General features: G+C 43.1%; 1 protein-coding gene and 1 long non-coding RNA gene across 7 annotated transcripts in view; one reads left to right on the plus strand and one right to left on the minus strand.

Annotated features, from left to right (window-relative positions):
• Window positions 1-18,586, minus strand: part of CACNB4 (calcium voltage-gated channel auxiliary subunit beta 4) — a 112,044-nt gene that overhangs the window by 66,574 nt on the left and 26,884 nt on the right. The window contains exon 1 of one of the 5 annotated variants that reach the window (XM_057415660.1): window positions 1,291-1,525. The exons of the other annotated variants lie outside the window; for them this stretch is intronic. Coding sequence (XP_057271643.1) covers window positions 1,291-1,335 — 45 coding nt within the window. The 5' untranslated portion in view covers window positions 1,336-1,525. Of the gene's footprint in view, window positions 1-1,290; window positions 1,526-18,586 lie in introns of those variants that run through there. 5 annotated transcript variants of the gene reach the window in all.
• On the plus strand, window positions 805-18,481 carry LOC130602615 (uncharacterized). 2 transcript variants are annotated; one of them, XR_008972941.1, is made up of 4 exons: window positions 805-1,317; window positions 7,924-8,036; window positions 10,198-10,325; window positions 17,836-18,481. It is a non-coding gene; the product is annotated as an uncharacterized LOC130602615 (long non-coding RNA). The 2 variants fall into 2 exon arrangements; XR_008972942.1 differs by lacking the exon at window positions 805-1,317 and adding an exon at window positions 1,836-1,968.

Raw genomic sequence — 18,586 nt, forward strand, 5'->3', positions numbered from 1 at the left:
ATACCTGGTTTACATACAGAAAGATCCAGCTTGATCCTAAAGCACATCCCTAAAGGAACCAACACGCTCATATGCACTTGGCACAGCAGCGTGTAAGCAGCAGCAAGAGAAAACACAAAACAAATTAAAATACATATGCAAAAAGGGCAGGAATTTCTAAATTGACCCAAAGCAGCACAGTTTTGAAATAAGTCAAACACGTAGTACTGAAGGATTAAAAAACAGGGATTCCTCTCAGCACGGTGCACTGCATTAATTCAATTCTGCAGAGTTGTGATTCCTCTCCCTCCAAAATCAACGGATGCCAAAACAAGTTGCTAGTACGTGAGGCAACACATTGAAAGATTACAGTTCCCAGTCCCAGACTGGCATGACCTTATTGTTAGGCAAGGAAAAAAAGCCTCATCTGAAGAGACATGGGAGCTTGTCCATCCTGCTGGGGACACCGTATCATACAATACATACGTCTGCACTGACGCACGCTATTTTATGTTATAATCTGTGTATTTTACGAGCTGGCCACAACACCTTATGTAACAGACCCCTGTTTAATATGGAACAGCATGTTCCTCGCCGCGGCAATCCCAGCAGTTTCCCTTGCCCCGAGCAATTCTGCCCCGCCGGGCTCCTGCTCAGCTACCGCTGGACAGAAAGGCCACTCGGGCAACCGCCGCCAGCCGTTCTTACTTGGGGCGTCGCGCCCCGACCGCTGTAACGGGGCCTCCACGCTGCAAAAGAACCATTTTGTGAGGCATGTCAAAGGCTCCCCAGCGAGGCTGTTCAGGCTGGAACGGGGAGGGGGGGGGGGGGGAGATGGTGGGGAAATGATTTCTCAACGAGCGACGCCAGCCTGTCCCGGCTTCTTTTGGGCGACACAGGCACTGCCGCGCCGGTGGTGCCTCGGAGGCTCCGCCGCTTCGTGACTCCACTCGGAAGGCGCCCGGGGTGACCGGCCGTCCAGGACCCGCACGATGCAGATGGCAGCCGAGCAACTTCGGCTGCTGTTGTGCCGCACACGCACCGAGCGCGGGGTTCATCACCGGCTCTCTCCGCAGCTCTTACAAACCTCCCTCCGCGGAGCAGGAGCCGGCGCTGTCCGTGGCTGCGGAAGCGCAACCACGGTGACCGGCAACAAGCTCCCCCAGGACCCCGAAACACGGCTGCACCCCCACAAATTACGTAACAGAGGAGCATTTCGGGCGGCTCCGACCGGCACCTCCGGTTGCAAAGCCGGGAGGGGGGTGTGTGGGTCTGCCCCCTCGAGATCCCCGCCCCGGCGGCGGCACTCACCGCCTCCGAGTCTTCAAATCCATGCAGGTACAAATTGTCGTACATGGAGGTCCGCTAAACACCGGGCGCCTCCCTGGGTGCAGAACCGGCGCTGCGAGGCGCCGCGGGGGGTGCCGAGCGGCAGAGGCCTGTGCGGCGGCGGGGCCGAGCCTGCCCTCTCAGCGCTGCGGACACCCCAGCCGCGCGGCGCCGCCTCCCGCGCCCACCGCCGCTGCAGGTGCCCCTGCCGGCGCCACGCCACCCCGCAGCCCCCCCACCGCCTTCCCGCCCGACGCAACCCTCTCCCCGCGCTGCCGCGCACCATTGGCTGCGACGTGCCACCGCCGCGCCACCATTGGCTGCGACGCGCCTCTGCGGCCGCCGCGCGGGGCTGCCCCCTGCCGGCTCCCTCACGGTGTTGAGAAACTATCTGCGGAGCTGGGCTACCTGCTCCAAGGCCGCCCGCGCAGGAGCCGCGGGGGACGCAAATAACGGCGGCATGTTTTCCTTTTCTTTTCCTTCCCTCCCTTCTTGTTTCCCTCCTTTTTTTCCTTCCTTCTTTCCAACTCTCGCTCCACCACGAGGTGCTGTTCTCACCCACAGAACAGAAGCTCATTTTTGAGGAGAAACCCCCACACCACCCTTCCCCATCCCCAAGGTCTGGAAACGAACAAACGAAAGACTGAAAATGAAAAGACTGTAAGTTTGAACCTTATTTACAACTAAATTAAAAAGCAAATTTCTAAAATGCAACCTACTCAAGCTTTAAGACTGAGGTTTCTGGTTCCACACACGTATGCTGTACCTCACAGTACACAGCGCTGACAGACAGGCAAACCTCGTTCCACAGGTGGAGAAACCACGTCCAGAGAAGCTGACTAACAGAGACAGTCACACAGTGAGGAAACTGCAAAGCTGGCCCTCCGTGCCTATGTCTCCTGACTTCCTATCTTATACACTTAAGCACTGAATGTTTCTCCTTGCAGTAAGCAAGTATAACACTAGAGAATAGACCTACATGATAAAAAAGTAAATAAATAATAGAGAATTATAGAGAAATATTTTACGATTTACTTTCCATTTTAAATCTCATCTTCAGTGCAATCTGACACAGCATCTCAGTGATCACAAACACTTCTATTTGTCTTTTCCACTTCCTTCATCTACTATTCCTTCCAAAGGCTTAATTTAGTTCTGCGAAGTTACCACTAGTCACTTGGGAAGCATTCAACAGACGTGTATAACAAAGCCAAAGGTGTTATTCTCCCCATAGTCACAATTTCTTACAAATTTAAACAAAGATTCACAAAGCTGTGGTCTTATTCCCAGTTTACTACTTCTATGCTGTCAATGAATTCTTTTCTTCTATCCATATAACCTCCTGGCTTGCAAGAGTTTATGTAACTACATATAGAGGAAGCACAGTCCCACTGATGAACAAGAGACCTGCTGGTGAAGGGAGGCGATTCTGCCCTTCTGCTCCATTCTTGTGAGACTCCACTTGCAGTGCTGTGTCCAGCTCTTGAGCCCCCAGCATAAGAAGGACATGCAACTGTTGGAACAAGTCCAGAGGAAGCCACAGAGATGCTCAGGAAGGGCAGGAGCACCTCTCCTGTGGTTATAGGCTGAGAGAGCTGGGCTTTTTCAGCCTGGAGAAGAGAAAGCTCCAGGGAGACCTGAGAGCAGCTTCCAGTGCCCAAAGGGGCTGGAAAGGGGCCTTTTACAAGGGCAAGTAAGGATAGGATAAGGGGCAATGGCTTTAAACAGACAGAGGGGAGATTTACATTAGACATTAGGAAGTTCTTCCCTGTGAGGGTGGTGAGGCACTGGCACAGGTTGCCCAGAAAAGCTGTGGCTGCCCCAGCCCTGGCAGTGCTCAAGGCCAGGCTGGACAGGGCTTGGAGCAACCTGGTTTAGTGGAAGGTGTCCCTGCCTGTGGCAGGGTGATTGGAACTGTATGATCTTTAAGGACCCTTCCAACCCAAACCATCCTGTGATTCAATGAAAGTTCAGGTCAATGTTTTTCAGTGTTGAAGTGTTTTGGTTGGTTCTGTTTTTCAGAACTGAGTACTCAGACTATGAGATCTTCCAAGGAACAGCAAGATTGTCTCTGGCCCTATGCAGTGAGCTCACTGCCAATGTTAAACCAACAAACAAAACGTAACAGGTAGTTAATGAACCTCTGATGGCTTTCAAGTAGTCTGTTTCAAACAGGACAGCACTTCTGTCAAACTGGTCCTCGTAGAACAGTTGTTTAGATGACAGAAACTATTTCTATGATTGACACTAACTTGCTCCTTCCTGGCCACCTCCACCAAGTGTGGAACAGCCGCAGAGACTGAGCAGCAGTTCCTTCTCCGGAGGGTTATCTTTCCAGTTATTACAGGGCTGGAGGACACAGCCAGCACGATTTTGGGAACATCGTGATGGTTTGAGAAGATGGTTCAGATGAAGGAGATTTCAGTTTCTAAGGTTGTCTTTAAACTCTCTATACGTGAGTCAATGGATTCATTTTTAGGGCCTGTGTTACGGAGCAGTTCCCCTCCCCAGCTTGAAGATCCGTGATGTTACAAATTTAAAGAAATAAACACATTGTTGGTGGGAGACTATTAAAATTTAAAAAGAAGGAATTTCTAAGTGCGACATCAGAATCATTTGTTGATTAAAAATAAAAAAAAAAGGCATGAAATTGCAAGAAATAAAAAAAAAAAGTGACTGAACCTCACATAAATTTGTAATGAAATAATTTAATTCACAAGTCAGGGGTATCACTATTTGATTTCCAGTACTTCCGTTTTACACTGTCCTTAAACCTGGAGGTTATTAAAAATACGTATTTAATGACTCAACTTGAAAGGCTCCTAAAAGTTGCTATAAAAATATACACAGCTCATTACACAGGGATTGTACTTGAAAAAGATAGAAATGTAAGGGACAGTCACACAACCCTAAAATGCAGTGCTCGGGGTGGTCAGTATGGCAGTGCTGCCTCCCAACACCTCCGCAGGGCCACCAGCACTGGGTCCTGTCCTCCTTCCTGACCACCAGCGACGTGGGGAGACCTGAAGTGCATCCCCCTGCAACAGAGCTAACCTCTGTCAGCCGAAACTTACACATCCAGTGCTCATTTTCATGATCTAAGTTGAAGAAAATTATTAGAAGAGCCAAAAAATATCCAGGAGCCCCTGTAATTTTCAGTTGTTTTCCCCAGCCATGCACCTAAAATGCAAATATACAAATACCTGTAAAATTTTGAGGAACTCTAAATCAAAGACTATTTCAAATGTTATGAAGTAATTTATCCAGGAAACATGCAACAGAAACCAACAGAGGTAGCACACCAAAGCGAGAGAGGAAGACATCCAGCTCTCTGGAAATTGTCTGAAAAATAATCAGGCTCCCAAAATATACTGAAGGAACAGGAGACTTGGATGCAGCTCAGAAACATGGAGTACAGAAGGTTTGGTAGGGGAGGATATACAGATGAAAGAAAATACCTCAAAATTAATCTTATTGCCAAGCCATTGCTATTCCAGTCTTACCTGTAACACAGGCATTTCTATATATGACTACCAGGTATTATTCAGGGAAAGCATGTTATGCTTTTACAGTGAGGGATACTGCGTTACCACAGATACACAGGTGGTCATCTGCTGGCTTCCAGAAAGTCAAATCTCTTTTTTTTCCACTTACAGGATAGCTTAGCACAGGCAACATGGAGAGAGTACAATATGAGAAAGAGTAAAAAACTTAATCTTTTTTCGTTGAGCTTCCTGAGGAGTGGTCCAAAAGAACAAAAAAAAAAAAAAAATCCACTGCAATGAAAAATAAGGCTCACACATTAACTGAAGGTTTTGAGAGATCAAAATCATCCCCAGCCTGCTTCCAAAAGAGAATACAGATGATCTGATACTGCTACGCAGGGAGTTCTACTGCCTCAGGCCACAGAGAAACATTCTGGTACAGGGCACCTTCAGTGGGTATGTGGCTAACACCAAAGCAACCAGCATCCAAAACCCCATTGGTTTGTGTGTGTACCATGCACAGCTGTGAGAGACCTGGTGAAAACATGAATGGGGAAATCAGACAAACTGAGTCTTTTTAAGTTCTAACCCTTTACAAAACGTGTGGTTTTGTAGGTTTTTGTTTGTTTGGGTTTTTTGTTGTTGTTTTTGTTGTTGTTTTTTGGTTTTATTTTGTTTTTTAATGGTGTCCCTTGCTGCAATATACATTTTGTTTGTATTATACATTTACAATATGATTCTATCATTTGGAATTACCTTAAAGGTTATGAAATATATTAGAAGCCTCCTCCTTCTCAGGACTTTTTATAGGCTGACATAAGAAGACTGACATAAGAAGTCTGAAGCTAAAAGGAAAGGCTTGCCAAAACAGTGTGGTGGACCCAGAGCAGAATGGGAAACAACAGCTAGCAAATAAGTCAGTCTTGTTCCCTTCCCACACTCAGCATCAGCCAAGGTGAAAGTGATCTCATGAAGAGAAACTCAGTTTCTCCATTCCCTATAATGGCAACCTCTGCTTTGAAAGCAAGGTTAATCAGGGAACCCAAATATCACCTGTGCACTGAGCATCCTTGTGCAGGCAAATATATTTGGTAGCATTATCACAGCTGCCTGAAAATCTTTGGTCTCAGACCTGTTACATGGAGGAAGCTGGTTTTCTGTGCTTCCTTTTTAATTTGGGTGTTGGAGAATGATCCTGCAAGCACTTACTTTAAGATAGCACTACCCATGGCTGCTGTTTCCACGTGGCTACCTACAATAATAATCAGCATTTGGAAAGAGTCTTCTAAGACTTCCAACAACTGATAGGTCACTGGGAATGTAACTCAGACTAACTAGTTTCTTCTGGCCTCAAATAAATGCTTTACTGCACCCTTTTAGGTTGGGGGTGAGGGGAAGAGAAGGGTTTGGAAATCAGAATGCTCTGAGCATCCCAGAGACCTCTGAAGTACTTATCTTCTTCCAAATAGTTCAATCCCACTAGAGATTATCCAAGTTCTTATTTTTTTTTAGAATCAACCCTCTCTGAAGTACAAAGGAAGTCTCTTTAAAACATGCATCCCTATATTCCAGAATGTCAATTATTTAGTCATTTCTGACCTATCCAAATGTGGGAATGATGTTTTTCAAGGGGCATGAATTTTGTACAGAACCATAGGAAATTTTATTTAAAGCTCAATCTAAACATTACACAATCAAATGACAGCACTTGTATGGTTCTTTTAGGAGATGTAGCAATGATCTATTTGCATAAACACACTAAAGTGCTATTTGAATAAATGCACAGTAACTAGATTGCCAAGTCAAGTAAATGCCTCAGCACTGCAGTGCGCAAAGCCAGAATGTAAGTCAGCAAGTTCTCTCTTTTTTGCACTTTTAACAAATTTCACTTTCACCTGGGATTTCGCTGTTACTAACTCAGTGCAAGTCATGCAGCGGGACTGCAGGCCTCAGTGCCTCTTCTGCTGCTACTGTGGAGGAGAGAAGTATCAACAGGAATATTAACACTGAAGTGACAAAATCCCAACAGCAACTCAGTGGAGGTGGTCAGAAGTTCTTTATGGGCTCTCTGCTCTGACAGTAAGGTTACGATCCTGGACTCGTAATATTACTTCAGGGAATGAGACAGCCTCCCTGCAGCAGGCAAGAGCATCTTAACACAACGCATTAGTGGTTACACTAATAGCACATTTGGATATGAACCCACTTTTTCTAGCACTCTTATGCACACAGAAGACTCCCAAACCCACAGTCTTCATCAGCATGCTTCATATGGAACATAAGCATTGGTTTTGATCTCTCATTGTCAGAATTCTGGGACCTGTTGAAGAAAATTGTTCTCCCCCATATAATGCTGCTCTTGCTGAAATCAGCAAAACATCCCAAGTTTGTATTTCATTAGAATAAAGGAAAAGGACCGTCAGCATTCTCCAGCAATCCACCTAAGGCAGAACTTGCTTCCACCAGTTGGAAGGAGTCCAGTTCCTCACTTTTCTAAGTTATTTGGCACAGCCCAATTGCTTACCCCTTCTCCCTCTAAAGCAATTTCTTTCTCTCTCTCTTTCCTCTTCTGTTTTATAACAGAGATTAGATAAGCATCTGGTTCAGTAACAACAGCTTCTGCCTTGGAGTGGAGGTATGAATAAGATAACCTCTTGAGATCCATACTAACCCTGTTTTCCAGCACCTCACAAGCAATGATAACTGGATGACATTTGTAGTACTTGGCAGTCCTTGAAGCTATCAGATGAGTAAGGATGTATCTACATTTCAAAACAAAGAAGTGTTGTGCTGTTTGGGATATGTCGTGGCACAGAGAATTCTGTACATTTAAAGGTTTTATTAAAAAAAAACACTCTTGGATGGCATGCTTTAATTCTTTGAATTGCAAGTAATAAATTAGTCTGGTAGGGTCTAATTTGACAGTTTTTCTGGAGGAAGTGAGGTGCCACCTATCCTAAAACACATTTATCTGACACTGTTATGTAAAGGCTGCTATAATTAAAGAGAGTGTGAAGACTTCATTGTCACTTTCCCTTGGTTTCAAGCACCTACAATAAGAGAGGTAACTGGGCTACATTTGTAGGTATCCTCTATATTTAACTAGTTGTGAAATTTCTCTTTCCTACAGGCACTACAGAGATTTGCAAGTAGCTGAGCTGTGGGGAACTCAGGAACCATAGCTAGGGCCTTCCAGGGTGGTTTTGATACAGAGGAGCAGATTATCTCCACCTCCTGAGGCAGGTATGAATGTGTTCTGAGGTTTAAATAACTCAAGCCAGCTTTAATTGTGGCTTCCACTTTTGCACAGCATCAAGCAAAGCAAATCCAGAATTACCTGCAAAATGTTGCAAGACACAGCCCAGAGCCGTATCACTGTATTAACACAGGTCTCCCTTTTAAAGACTTGGAACTTGAAGTAAAGTACCTACACTGACACGTGGGCAGTTGAGCAGTCATGGTGATATTCACAGGCACTGAATGCACAGAGATCTCCCTCCAGCAAAACTTCCATTGATCAGTAGCTCTCAGCATCCACCAGGCTGCTACCGGCTGAAGGTCCAAATCACCAAGTCATGCTAGAGGTACCAACCAAAAAGACAGAGTGGTCTTATGGCTGGAACTGCATCATATTTCTTTGTTGGAGTGAATATAGGGATTTCTGTTTTTAGAGAAGATTTTTATCTTCATGCCAAAAACCATCTAGGCCAAAGGATTAAGCATTTATTTCATTTCTTATTTTAAGCTCCTATTCTTTTCTTATGAATGTTAATCTCCTTAACTGCCGAAAGTGCCGATGTGGAGTGCTTCCGTCTATCACTTTAGGCTGTAACTGATGAAATGATGGCAAAGTATCACCAACAGCCAATTACAAAGCTTATGGGAAGCTGGTGCTATTTTACCCAGGCAGTGAAAGTCACCACTGCATTCTGGAAAGCCTCATCAGTTCTGAAACGCACACAGACACACATATCAGAGCAACAATATCCACCTGGGGCTGATCAGAGAAAAGCTGCGATGGAGGATGGAGCTCTGCAAGCATAAGGCCATGGTGGCCAGGAATGCCAGGTACATCAAATCAAATCACAGCTGTTTGTTTAAGATTATGCACTCTGCATATGGATCATCTCCAGATCTTCAGCATCATCTGATACCCATTATAACAAAAGAGCATATAAGCTGGTGGCAGTAATACACTGCTGTCCTAAATGAGTTCATCAAAATCCCAAACTCACGAGATGGAGGACCTCACAGGAGTAGACAGCCATAAGCAGAAAGATCTTCCAATCTCATAAAAGCCATAGAGCCCAGAAAGCTCCTGGTCAGTGTTAGCTTCCCAGATGCATTCAAATATTTGTAGTTTTATAAGTATACATTCATAAAAACGTTACTCAAAATATATTTTTGATAAATTACAACTATCAGGTTGTAAAGAGAACTGTTAGTTCTTTAGAGAAAACAGAGCCTTGACTGAGCAATCAGAGCTGGGCAAAGATGACCCTGCTAGCTAAAACAAAATGCCAGCATCTGTTAAAAACATGATCTCACTGGAGACTTTTTCCTTTAGATAAACTAGTAAAACTACAATTTCTATTTTGTATTTAGGGTGTCTTAGAGTGTCTTAAAAAGACAAAGGGTGTCTTAAAAGGAATGAGACCATTTTTAAGTTTTTAAGTCCTAGTGCTAAGAAGAATTTGTTAAGAGGCTGAAGGAAGAAATAAATAAAATTAGGCAAATGTGACACAAACATCTATAGTCTGCTGCTTCTCCTTGGGATTTTACAGGGATGGATTGATTAGCCTGTTGATTTTATTGCATTTTTGTATGATTTATAATCCAATTACCATATACTGCAACACAGCACTTCCAAGTTTATGGCAAGGGACTGTAGGAAAGTCTTCAGTTCATTTCAGTAAATTTCTATGAAACCATCCAAGTGGAGAAACTGATCCAGAAACAACAGATCAATGAATGAGGAACCACTTATCCAACCTGATTTCTTTAAATATTTAGTCATGAGAAAAACAAAGATTCAAGGATTTGGCTCTGTATCTTTATGTGAGTTCTTGACTGTAAAGCCTCTGGGAGACTTTTCTTATCTGATGAAACCATGACCTCGTGCTATTCTCACCATCCAGAAGCAGAACATGAAAACTGTGTAAAAAATTCTGAAGATGATCACTGCTCATCATCGTTATGAGACTCTCCTAAAACATATTTCTAATGCATCTCCATTTGAGAGGTTCGCTCTCTTCCACTGGCAATTCTTCCTCCTTCTTCAAGGAAACAAACAGCACCATTTCCAGTAGGACTTATTCAAGCTTGCCAAGAGCCACTTTGTGCTAGGTAGGATGGCTCAAACAGACACCAAGCTCCCAAAATGTTGTCCTTCTTCCTTCCACAGTACACTCTCACTGCACAAGCACTTCATGCCACGTGGGGTCTGCACCAGCAGATCCAGGTTCAGCTGTGACTTGGCACAGGACAAGATTTCAGGGATCCCTGGGCACCAACAACCCCCAGCAAAGTCAGGTGGGAATCTGGGATGAATTCAGTCATCTGTGGTTGGCTCAGGGTGATAAACACCTGCAAATCTCACTTAATTCATTCAGCATCTCAAAATACTCCACACGCCAGCAGCACTGTATGAGTCCTTTCACAAATCTGAGGCAGTTAAGAAACAACTAAAAATACCTTCTGCCTTTTCCTTACAAGAGAGAACAATCATAATTATAAAAATCCTTGCAGCAGCAGAGCTTATCTTCATGTTGCAGGTATAAAAAGCCCTGTGTGTTTTACATATGGGGTTCAATGCATGAAGAGCTATTAAATAACATAGAATGGAATCTGTTCCTCAGCTTTTAGGCAAGGATGTTTGAACCCATCAGTAAACCTTTAAAATTCACAGATTAACATGATGTACCAATGCACATGATGTTAGGAGGTTCTGTGAAAGCTCAGGTATAGTTCAGAAGCTTGATGATATCAGGTAATTTTACATGAATACTGATTTTTTTTCCCCCTTTCATGCAGTTGCTAAACATGTATTTTCCTTAATCTCTCAAAACCCAAATCATGCATAAAAAACCCAAACAGAATGATTAGTTTATTCCAGCCTTTGACAGCATCCTTACAGAGACTACTTTAAAAAAAAACAAAACCAAACTCTAAACAGACTGCAGAAATGAAAGTTCTGTCCCATATCTAAAACTGTCTATGAGACAGGGAAAAAAAAAGTAGGAATAAATGGAAAAAGGATCAATATTTAGGCTCTAATATTTGCTATGGTCCAAAAAAAAAAAACCAAAGAACTCTTCATTACAATAGTGATGTTCTCACATGAAATGAAGTTAATTTGAGAGCGAGCATGGAAAAATTCAGCTTGAACAGCTAAGCTTGACAGAGTTACAAGCAGAAAACAGAATATTGTAATTGGAAGTGTTGAGAATAATAACAGCAGCTCTGCCATTCCTGCCTATAATCATTATGAGCAATAGAGAAGCAGATCGGAATCCCATGTTCTCAGAATTTAATTCAATATCCACATGAGGGAGCAGAGAATTAAAAGGTGATAAAAATCAATATTCATAAAAGGGCATATTTATCCCAACTGTAGAAGAATTCCAGACCCTATTAAAATAAACAATAGAACTTAAAACCTGTGAGCTTATCCTTAAAAAAAGTATTGGACATTTATTTGAATATTACAACTATTGTAACTCTACACATTCAGCTTAGCAAAATTTGAAGGGATATAGTTAAGCTTTGCTTCCAGCCTTGATCCCTTGACAGGGACAGGCTTAGGAAAACACCTAATATTGTTGACAGGTTATTGTATATGTGTTTTCCACTGCATTTTATTTTCCAAAAATATCTCCCATTAGCTGCTGTGATGGACAGAATACTAGATTAGACTTATATTCACTCTATTCAACTACGGTAATTATTACGTTCTACAACATTGACCCCTGTGCAGCTAAAGGTAACCACACTTTTAGGTCTATACCAGAAACTTATAAACTTTATTTTCAGACACACTGGTGTGCAATAACGAAAAATTGGTTTTACTCCAGTTCAGACTGGAAATAAAATGATGATTCGAACACTCACTGCTGCTATTAAAACTCATACTAAAGAAAAACACATCAAATGTCTTAGTAGGGAATACTGCTGCTATCTCTTGGTTCAGCTGAATAAAAATAGCAGAATAAAATTACTGAGTAGTGTTCTGCAGATGGAGCGTATGTATGAGGAGCTTTCATTAATATCCAACATGACTTGTACAGTCAGAAACTGGGCCCTTGGAAACCTGTGGTTCTAGGATGGCTTCCTAAACCCAGCTGGTACTGGGATACTCTGAAGTCTGCTGACCTTGACTAAAGTAGATTGGCTAGACATGGAGCAAATTTGGACAGGAAAACTCCATGTTTTGGTTTTAGTATTTTATCATTCAAATTCTCCTTGGAACTGCATCAATGAACGTAGCTGCTTCACATTTGGAGTGCGAATCTGGAAACATGGGCATGTTACAAACCGTAGTGGTACACTGCTGTACCCAAGGGCTGTTTCACCCAGGAAGCAGGACTCATTCACAAGTTCAGAGTAGGCAGTGATTGCGTTTGACCTCTGGTAAGTCACAGACCAAAGAGTTTCACCTACATAACCACAGCCCTTAACTGAGACCTACAAATTTGTGTTACGAAAAATAATTTAGAGTGGATGAATATGATTTCCCAGGAAAGAATTTGCTCTCAACTTGAAGACATCAAGCAAAGAACAGTCTACAGCTGCCCTTGGCTCCAGAGGTTAATCACCAAGAAACAGAACAGCCCACCAGTTTTACTGGATGCAGGTCTGGACTCCCATGGTCTCTGGTTCCCACAGGCAGTGCTCCTGGATGTGAGGTCCACCCAGGGTAGCCATGGTGTGGTTCAATACGTGGTGCCTGACCTGCTGAGCCTCCACATTTGCTTGGATTGGGTCAAAACATGATCATGGTCGAAGGGAACAGCTAGCCTCATTAAGGGACCATGGCAGCACCAAGTCCCTAGCGATGCAATGATCCTCCTGAGGAAGCTGTAGGACTGTGGCTGTTCTGCAGGACAAGAAAGCACTTCCCAGTTCCTGGTCCCAGCTGGGTTTCCTACCCTCAGGTCAAACTCACATCAAAATGAAATCCACCCAGACATCACCAGTCTCCCTGTCTCTTCCTCCCCAGCTGTTCCGCTCCCTGGGCACAGCAGCCATCGCTCACTCTGACCACTTTTAATCTGGACATCTGGGGACTATGATGCAATACAGGCTACAGTGATCACTACAAGTCTACACGTGGCCTGAAATTATCAGATACCTATCTCAGGATATATATAGCCCACCCAAAAGCTACCCTGTCTTGCATCCAGCAAAACCCACTGGTCTTTCTGATCATCCGTTTCAGACTGACTCTGTTTCTCAGAACACTGTTCTGCTGGAAGCTTCAGAATCTTTAGCTATGACTCATCTCCATCAACTCCTGACAGCTTGATCTTGTATCACATGTGAAAGTGGGCAGTCCAGCTGAAGGGACCTCTATGATCACCCCAGTTCCACACCACTCTACACATTGCTTCGCCCCCTTCTCAACAGTCAGCATCTCTCCCCAGTGCAAACTGAACTTCTTTTCCTTCCCACTCAGCCTGGATTGAAATTCAGCAATAGGTTCCAGCCTGGGTGGGGTAGAAGCCAGGCACTGTGGAAGTAACAGGCAGAGGGAAGTGATAGGGGGGGAATGCAGCTATCATCCCTGACCAAAAATCATAAAGCAGAAATCACTAAATTCATATGCAATACAAGGAAAAGAAGCAGGGAAGGACCACCATGAAAAATATATAAATAGCATTAATCCAGCCTAATGAAAAGATGTAGAAGAGCCCACTGCTTATTCCTGTGACTAATCAGAGAGGTGAACTGATTGAAACAAAAACTGAAGAACTGCATGGCTTTGAGCACAAAAGCAACAAATATATGATGAGAGAACACTGAATCAGCATTTTCCCAATTCTTCAGCTGCCTTTGTGTGCGATGTTCCCTGTATTTCTGTATTAGTATTCCAACACAGTTGGATCTCCATAAATCCCTCCACAGCTACTTGTCAACATAATTTGCTACTGCTTCTACTTTTGCTAGCTGCCTGGATACAGGAAGAGGCACACCAGTGTTGCTTCACTGTTCCAGGGTGTATCATTTATGCATCTTCTTGCTGCATGGGGCAGGCCCTGCTATGACTTGTTGAAGGTAATAAATATAATTGCTTTGCAGATGTACAGGAAGCAGCAAGGTGAAAAATTTATAATTTGCCCCATCCCTGGCAGTCTTCAAGGCCTGGATGGATGGGGCTTTGAGCAACCTGCTCTAGTGGAAAGTGTCCCTGCCCCTGGCAGGGGGGTGGAACTGAATGATCTTTAAGGTCCCTTTGAACCCAAGCCATGCCATGATTCTGTAACCAAAATCCTGTGCAGGCACAGATTACAATAGTGAGATAGCCAACCACCACTACTTTCAGAACAGGTAAAGGTCCTTCAGGAAGGTATTAATATGCAGCATCTTAGAGCTGATGAATGTAACCCAAGATCAGTATAGCAGCCTTACAGACTTAGTCATGGAAATTAAATAAAAGACTTTTTATTAAATGTCTTCAATACTTTTCATAGTAGCAGGAAGCAAGCATTAAGGATTTAATAGCTTCTTTTGTCAGTGGACTCATTCCTTCCCACACACATGTGTGCCTGCTCTCCCCACTGAATTTGAAAGCCTGTATTCTTCTTTGTGCGACTAATGTCGTTTTATTCATCTTTTGAAGAACCCACCTAAATCTTGGGGGTGGGAAAGTAGGTGGTAAGGGCATAGGTGACAAAGGAATAGCAGTGAGCTGAATTACGCTCTGAACTGTGACTATCTAGCTCAATAGGTGAAGCTTGATGGGTCTGATACATTCATGAGAACATTTTCTTAAAATACCAATGTCTTAAATTCTATGCAGATTGTAAAACAGACATTTGAATGCCTTTATCTTAAATGAGCAGTGATGTAGGTTATAAGAATATTCCATCTACCTGCAGACAATTTTTCCTCTCCCCTCTGAGCATTAACAGACATTAGCTCTCAAAACTTTTTTCTATCCTTCTAATGTCCACCAAGCAGTCTAAACCATCAGTTTTAAGAAAGTGAGAAGCTATTTCCAGGAAAAGCTGTGACTGCCCCATCCCTGGAAGTGCTCAAGGCCAGGTTGGATGGGGCTTGGAGGAGCCCGATCTAGTGGAAGGCGTCCCTGCCTGTGTCAGGGGAGTTGGTCTTTAAGGTCCTTTCCAACCAAAACCATTCTGTGATTCCATGAAAACTCAGAGTTTGCCAACCACAGACATATAGCAGACAGCCCAGGTATTGTCAGATGTCAGTGTAATCTTCACAGGTAATTTATAATACAGGCAACACTTTAATAAGCCCCTTAAATACATTTAATGAAAGGAATAAGCACATTATGGCCATTTGTGGCACAGGTATACTTCATGCATTCCATGTCATCGTCTTTCAAATGAGCTCATCTTTGGCTTTTGCCAAGACCTGAAATCTGACACCTGAAACAAGTGTCAGTTAATGCTAGAGAGCTGGACTCTGAATTTCAGCATTTCTGTTAGGCCACTCAATATACCCCTGAGTAAGACAAATATGCTTACCAGCCTAGGCTGGATGTGGTCCAGTAACCAAAAAAATGAAAAGCTGTAGTCGTTGTGGAACACTAAATTGCTATCTTGCTTCTGCTGTTACAAAGCAATGCAAATCACTTAAAATAACCTTACAGAATGAGGAAATGGAACCATACTAAGTGTATCATGGCAAAAACAGCTTTATGCTTGTCCTGTATCCTTCATTAAGCAAATCAAAGGAAGGAAAATATTTCAAGAATCTCTTCCTAAGAGGAGCACCATGTATTTTCAGATAAGATAGGAAGTACAGACGAGCCAGCTTCCACATCGGTGTTTTAGGCACAGTGAAAACATACCATGAACTTGAGTTTCAGTTCTGCATCTAGGCTCTGAGACGTGATGCAAAAGTGAATTTTCAAAGGCTTCACAGACTGTATTCTTACAACTGCATTTCAACCTCACCGAGCATTTTCTGGGCATCCACTGCCTCAAACAGAACTGTGCATAAACCCACCCTCTGTATGGCTGGTGAATGTGCTGGCAAGTAAATAATTGGAAGCCATGAAAGAAAGAACGCATCCCTGTTACGCTTCACTGATCACAAACAAACAGATAAATAAAACCACACAAGTTTGCACCCACTAAATTCATCTCCTGTAGTCATCAGTGAAATAATATCCTTCCCATTCTCCTCCTGCTAAACAATTAAGTTATTCACCATCTGTTTTAAAGTGCTGGGTAATTCTGCTGCATTCAGCTCCCAGGGCTCAGATTTTCTGTTCTGACCGATGCGGCTTACTGCAGCCTGCCCCCCAGGCCTCCCCACACACCCTCCTCTGGCTCATGGGACATCCCCAGCACTAACACTTCTATCACTTCCATGCTTTTGAAGAGACACATCTGTTACAGCTGGGTTGTTTTTTTCTTTTTTCCCAGGGAAGACTCTAGTAGCTTTACAGCATGAAAGCCTTGTTTATTTACAAGTTCAGTGCTACCAATCTCTCCCCATTCCCTGCCTGCCTCTCCATTACACACATTTGGGACCCACCATAAAGCAAGGAAACAAGTTTTCTGCATCACCACCTGCGGTGGCATCCCCAGAGCCCCTTTCACATCAGAGCTGCCCCTACCACCCACCTGCAGACATCATTCTTTGTTGGGTCTGTGTAGGCTAGGCTCAGGCTCTTAATCAAAAAGCCAGGAAGGCATTATCAGGATGCCCTGATACCTTTCTCTGCAGCTATGCTGGGGAATGACTCATAGCAGAAAGCTCATATTTTTACACCAATGAGTAAATTTATACAGGATGAGAAAGTCTTTCAGTTTTACCATGAGTGCTGTAACCTCAAATGCTTTCCTGAACGCTTCAATTTCTGGAGAAAGAATAATATAATAAATAAATAAAAATCTCAGTTTTAATTCAAAAGCTTCCAGCCAAAACCATTGGGAGAAACTGCCTTCAAAAAAAATCACAGCTGCAAACCACTTTAAAACAAATATACACCATATGCACAGGCATAAAGTAAATCCAAACCAGCTATTTTGAAAACAACTGAAGTCAGCTTTATTTCTGAGAGTCAATACTCTCGACTCCTAAATTCTTGGAGTTGTCAAACCCTCAAAGATTACATCTGCATGAGATCCTTTTAGCTCAGTTGATCATACAGCTCAAGTTTCTCCAAGCCCAGAGCTATAAAGTGGAGCTACAGGAAGCACTGCATAGAACTTAATTGCTGTGACTTCAAGATGCACCTAAAAATAGGCTACTTTGCCAACCTGGGATTTCTGCCTCTAACAGCCACTTGTCCTCCCTTACTAATTGCTGTTAGTCAGAAAAGTCAAAAATACATATCACGCATTATGCAAAGCAAAAGGTTAGCTCTTCTGCAAGAGAGCCACCCAGCAAGATCAGTCCTCGCCTTGGCATAGGAGGATTCACAGCACTACACCATGACTGCAACTAAAAAGGGAAGCGCCTCCATTTTAAGGATTTCTTTATCAAAATCTATAGTATGCATCAGTTAATAACGGATGAAACCCTTTTTTTTCCTTAGGCTAAGTGGCTTTATACTGCTATTTTGAATGTGGGTTACCATGGTAATCAGCAGAATCTAGAATGAATTTGTTTTGTCATAATTGCTGCATAATTTTGTGCAAACAGCTAAATACTATCTTACTATTTCTACCAGATCGACTCAGTAGCTGGAGCTTTCATGTAGCTCATAATTTAATGAACGAGCCGTCACAAAATCTGATGAATTAAAGCAATTATAATTATTTAGAACAACTGAGCTTGAGTACTGCAAGCATGTAGGAGTGTTTATTAGTGTTTTCATGACTCAAAACAATTCCATCTTTAGAGCATCTTCAAGATTTTCCCTGTGCTCTACGACATCAGGAGAGAAAGCAGAGAGATCTGCTTATCAGCGTACCAAGTCTGAGGCTCCAAGGAGACAAAAAGAAGGACCAGCCAGCTCCAAGATCACCCCCCCCCCAGCCTGCCCAGTTCTACCAGCCTAGGACATAGAGAGAAGATAACCCTATCCCACACTCCAAAGAGATGCTGGAAATCCTACAGGCTGCCCTAAAATGTGCAAACACACACAGGTGGAAAGCACTTATCAACTGAGCTTATGAATTCCCAATCAAATAACATGTTATTGAAGGGACTGGTTGTGCCCAAAGCAATAAGTTAATGAATTTGAGCCAGCACAATGAGTCTTCAAGGCTGTGATATAACCCTACGATTAGATTTTTGCATTTAATTATAAATCTATGCAGTCATCATGCAGAAGACATCCAGAGACCTTTTCCTCTGCTAGTTTCCATGTGTATGGCATTTTTCTAATTCTTAATTTTAAATCCATGGATTTAAAAAATAAAAATAAAACCTCCAAAAAACCCACAACAAGAACATCTGGTCAGGAGTCACTAGCTAGACATGGAAAATCTCAGGGCAGTGGGGAAGCTGTCATTCAGATACAGCAACGTGGTCTTACCTTGGCTTCCAGGGTGAAAATAAGGCTGTGACCCTTCCACACAGAAATGCCAGGTGCAGCATGGTGGGAATAATATCCTTTTCCCTATTAATTTTGTATTGCCAAATGAGTA

This window comes from Pezoporus wallicus, unplaced genomic scaffold (genome assembly GCF_028554395.1).
Source record: "Pezoporus wallicus isolate ANWC-B61680 ecotype Strahan unplaced genomic scaffold, APGP_CSIRO_Pwel_v1 contig_736, whole genome shotgun sequence".
Lineage (NCBI taxonomy): Eukaryota > Metazoa > Chordata > Aves > Psittaciformes > Psittacidae > Pezoporus > Pezoporus wallicus.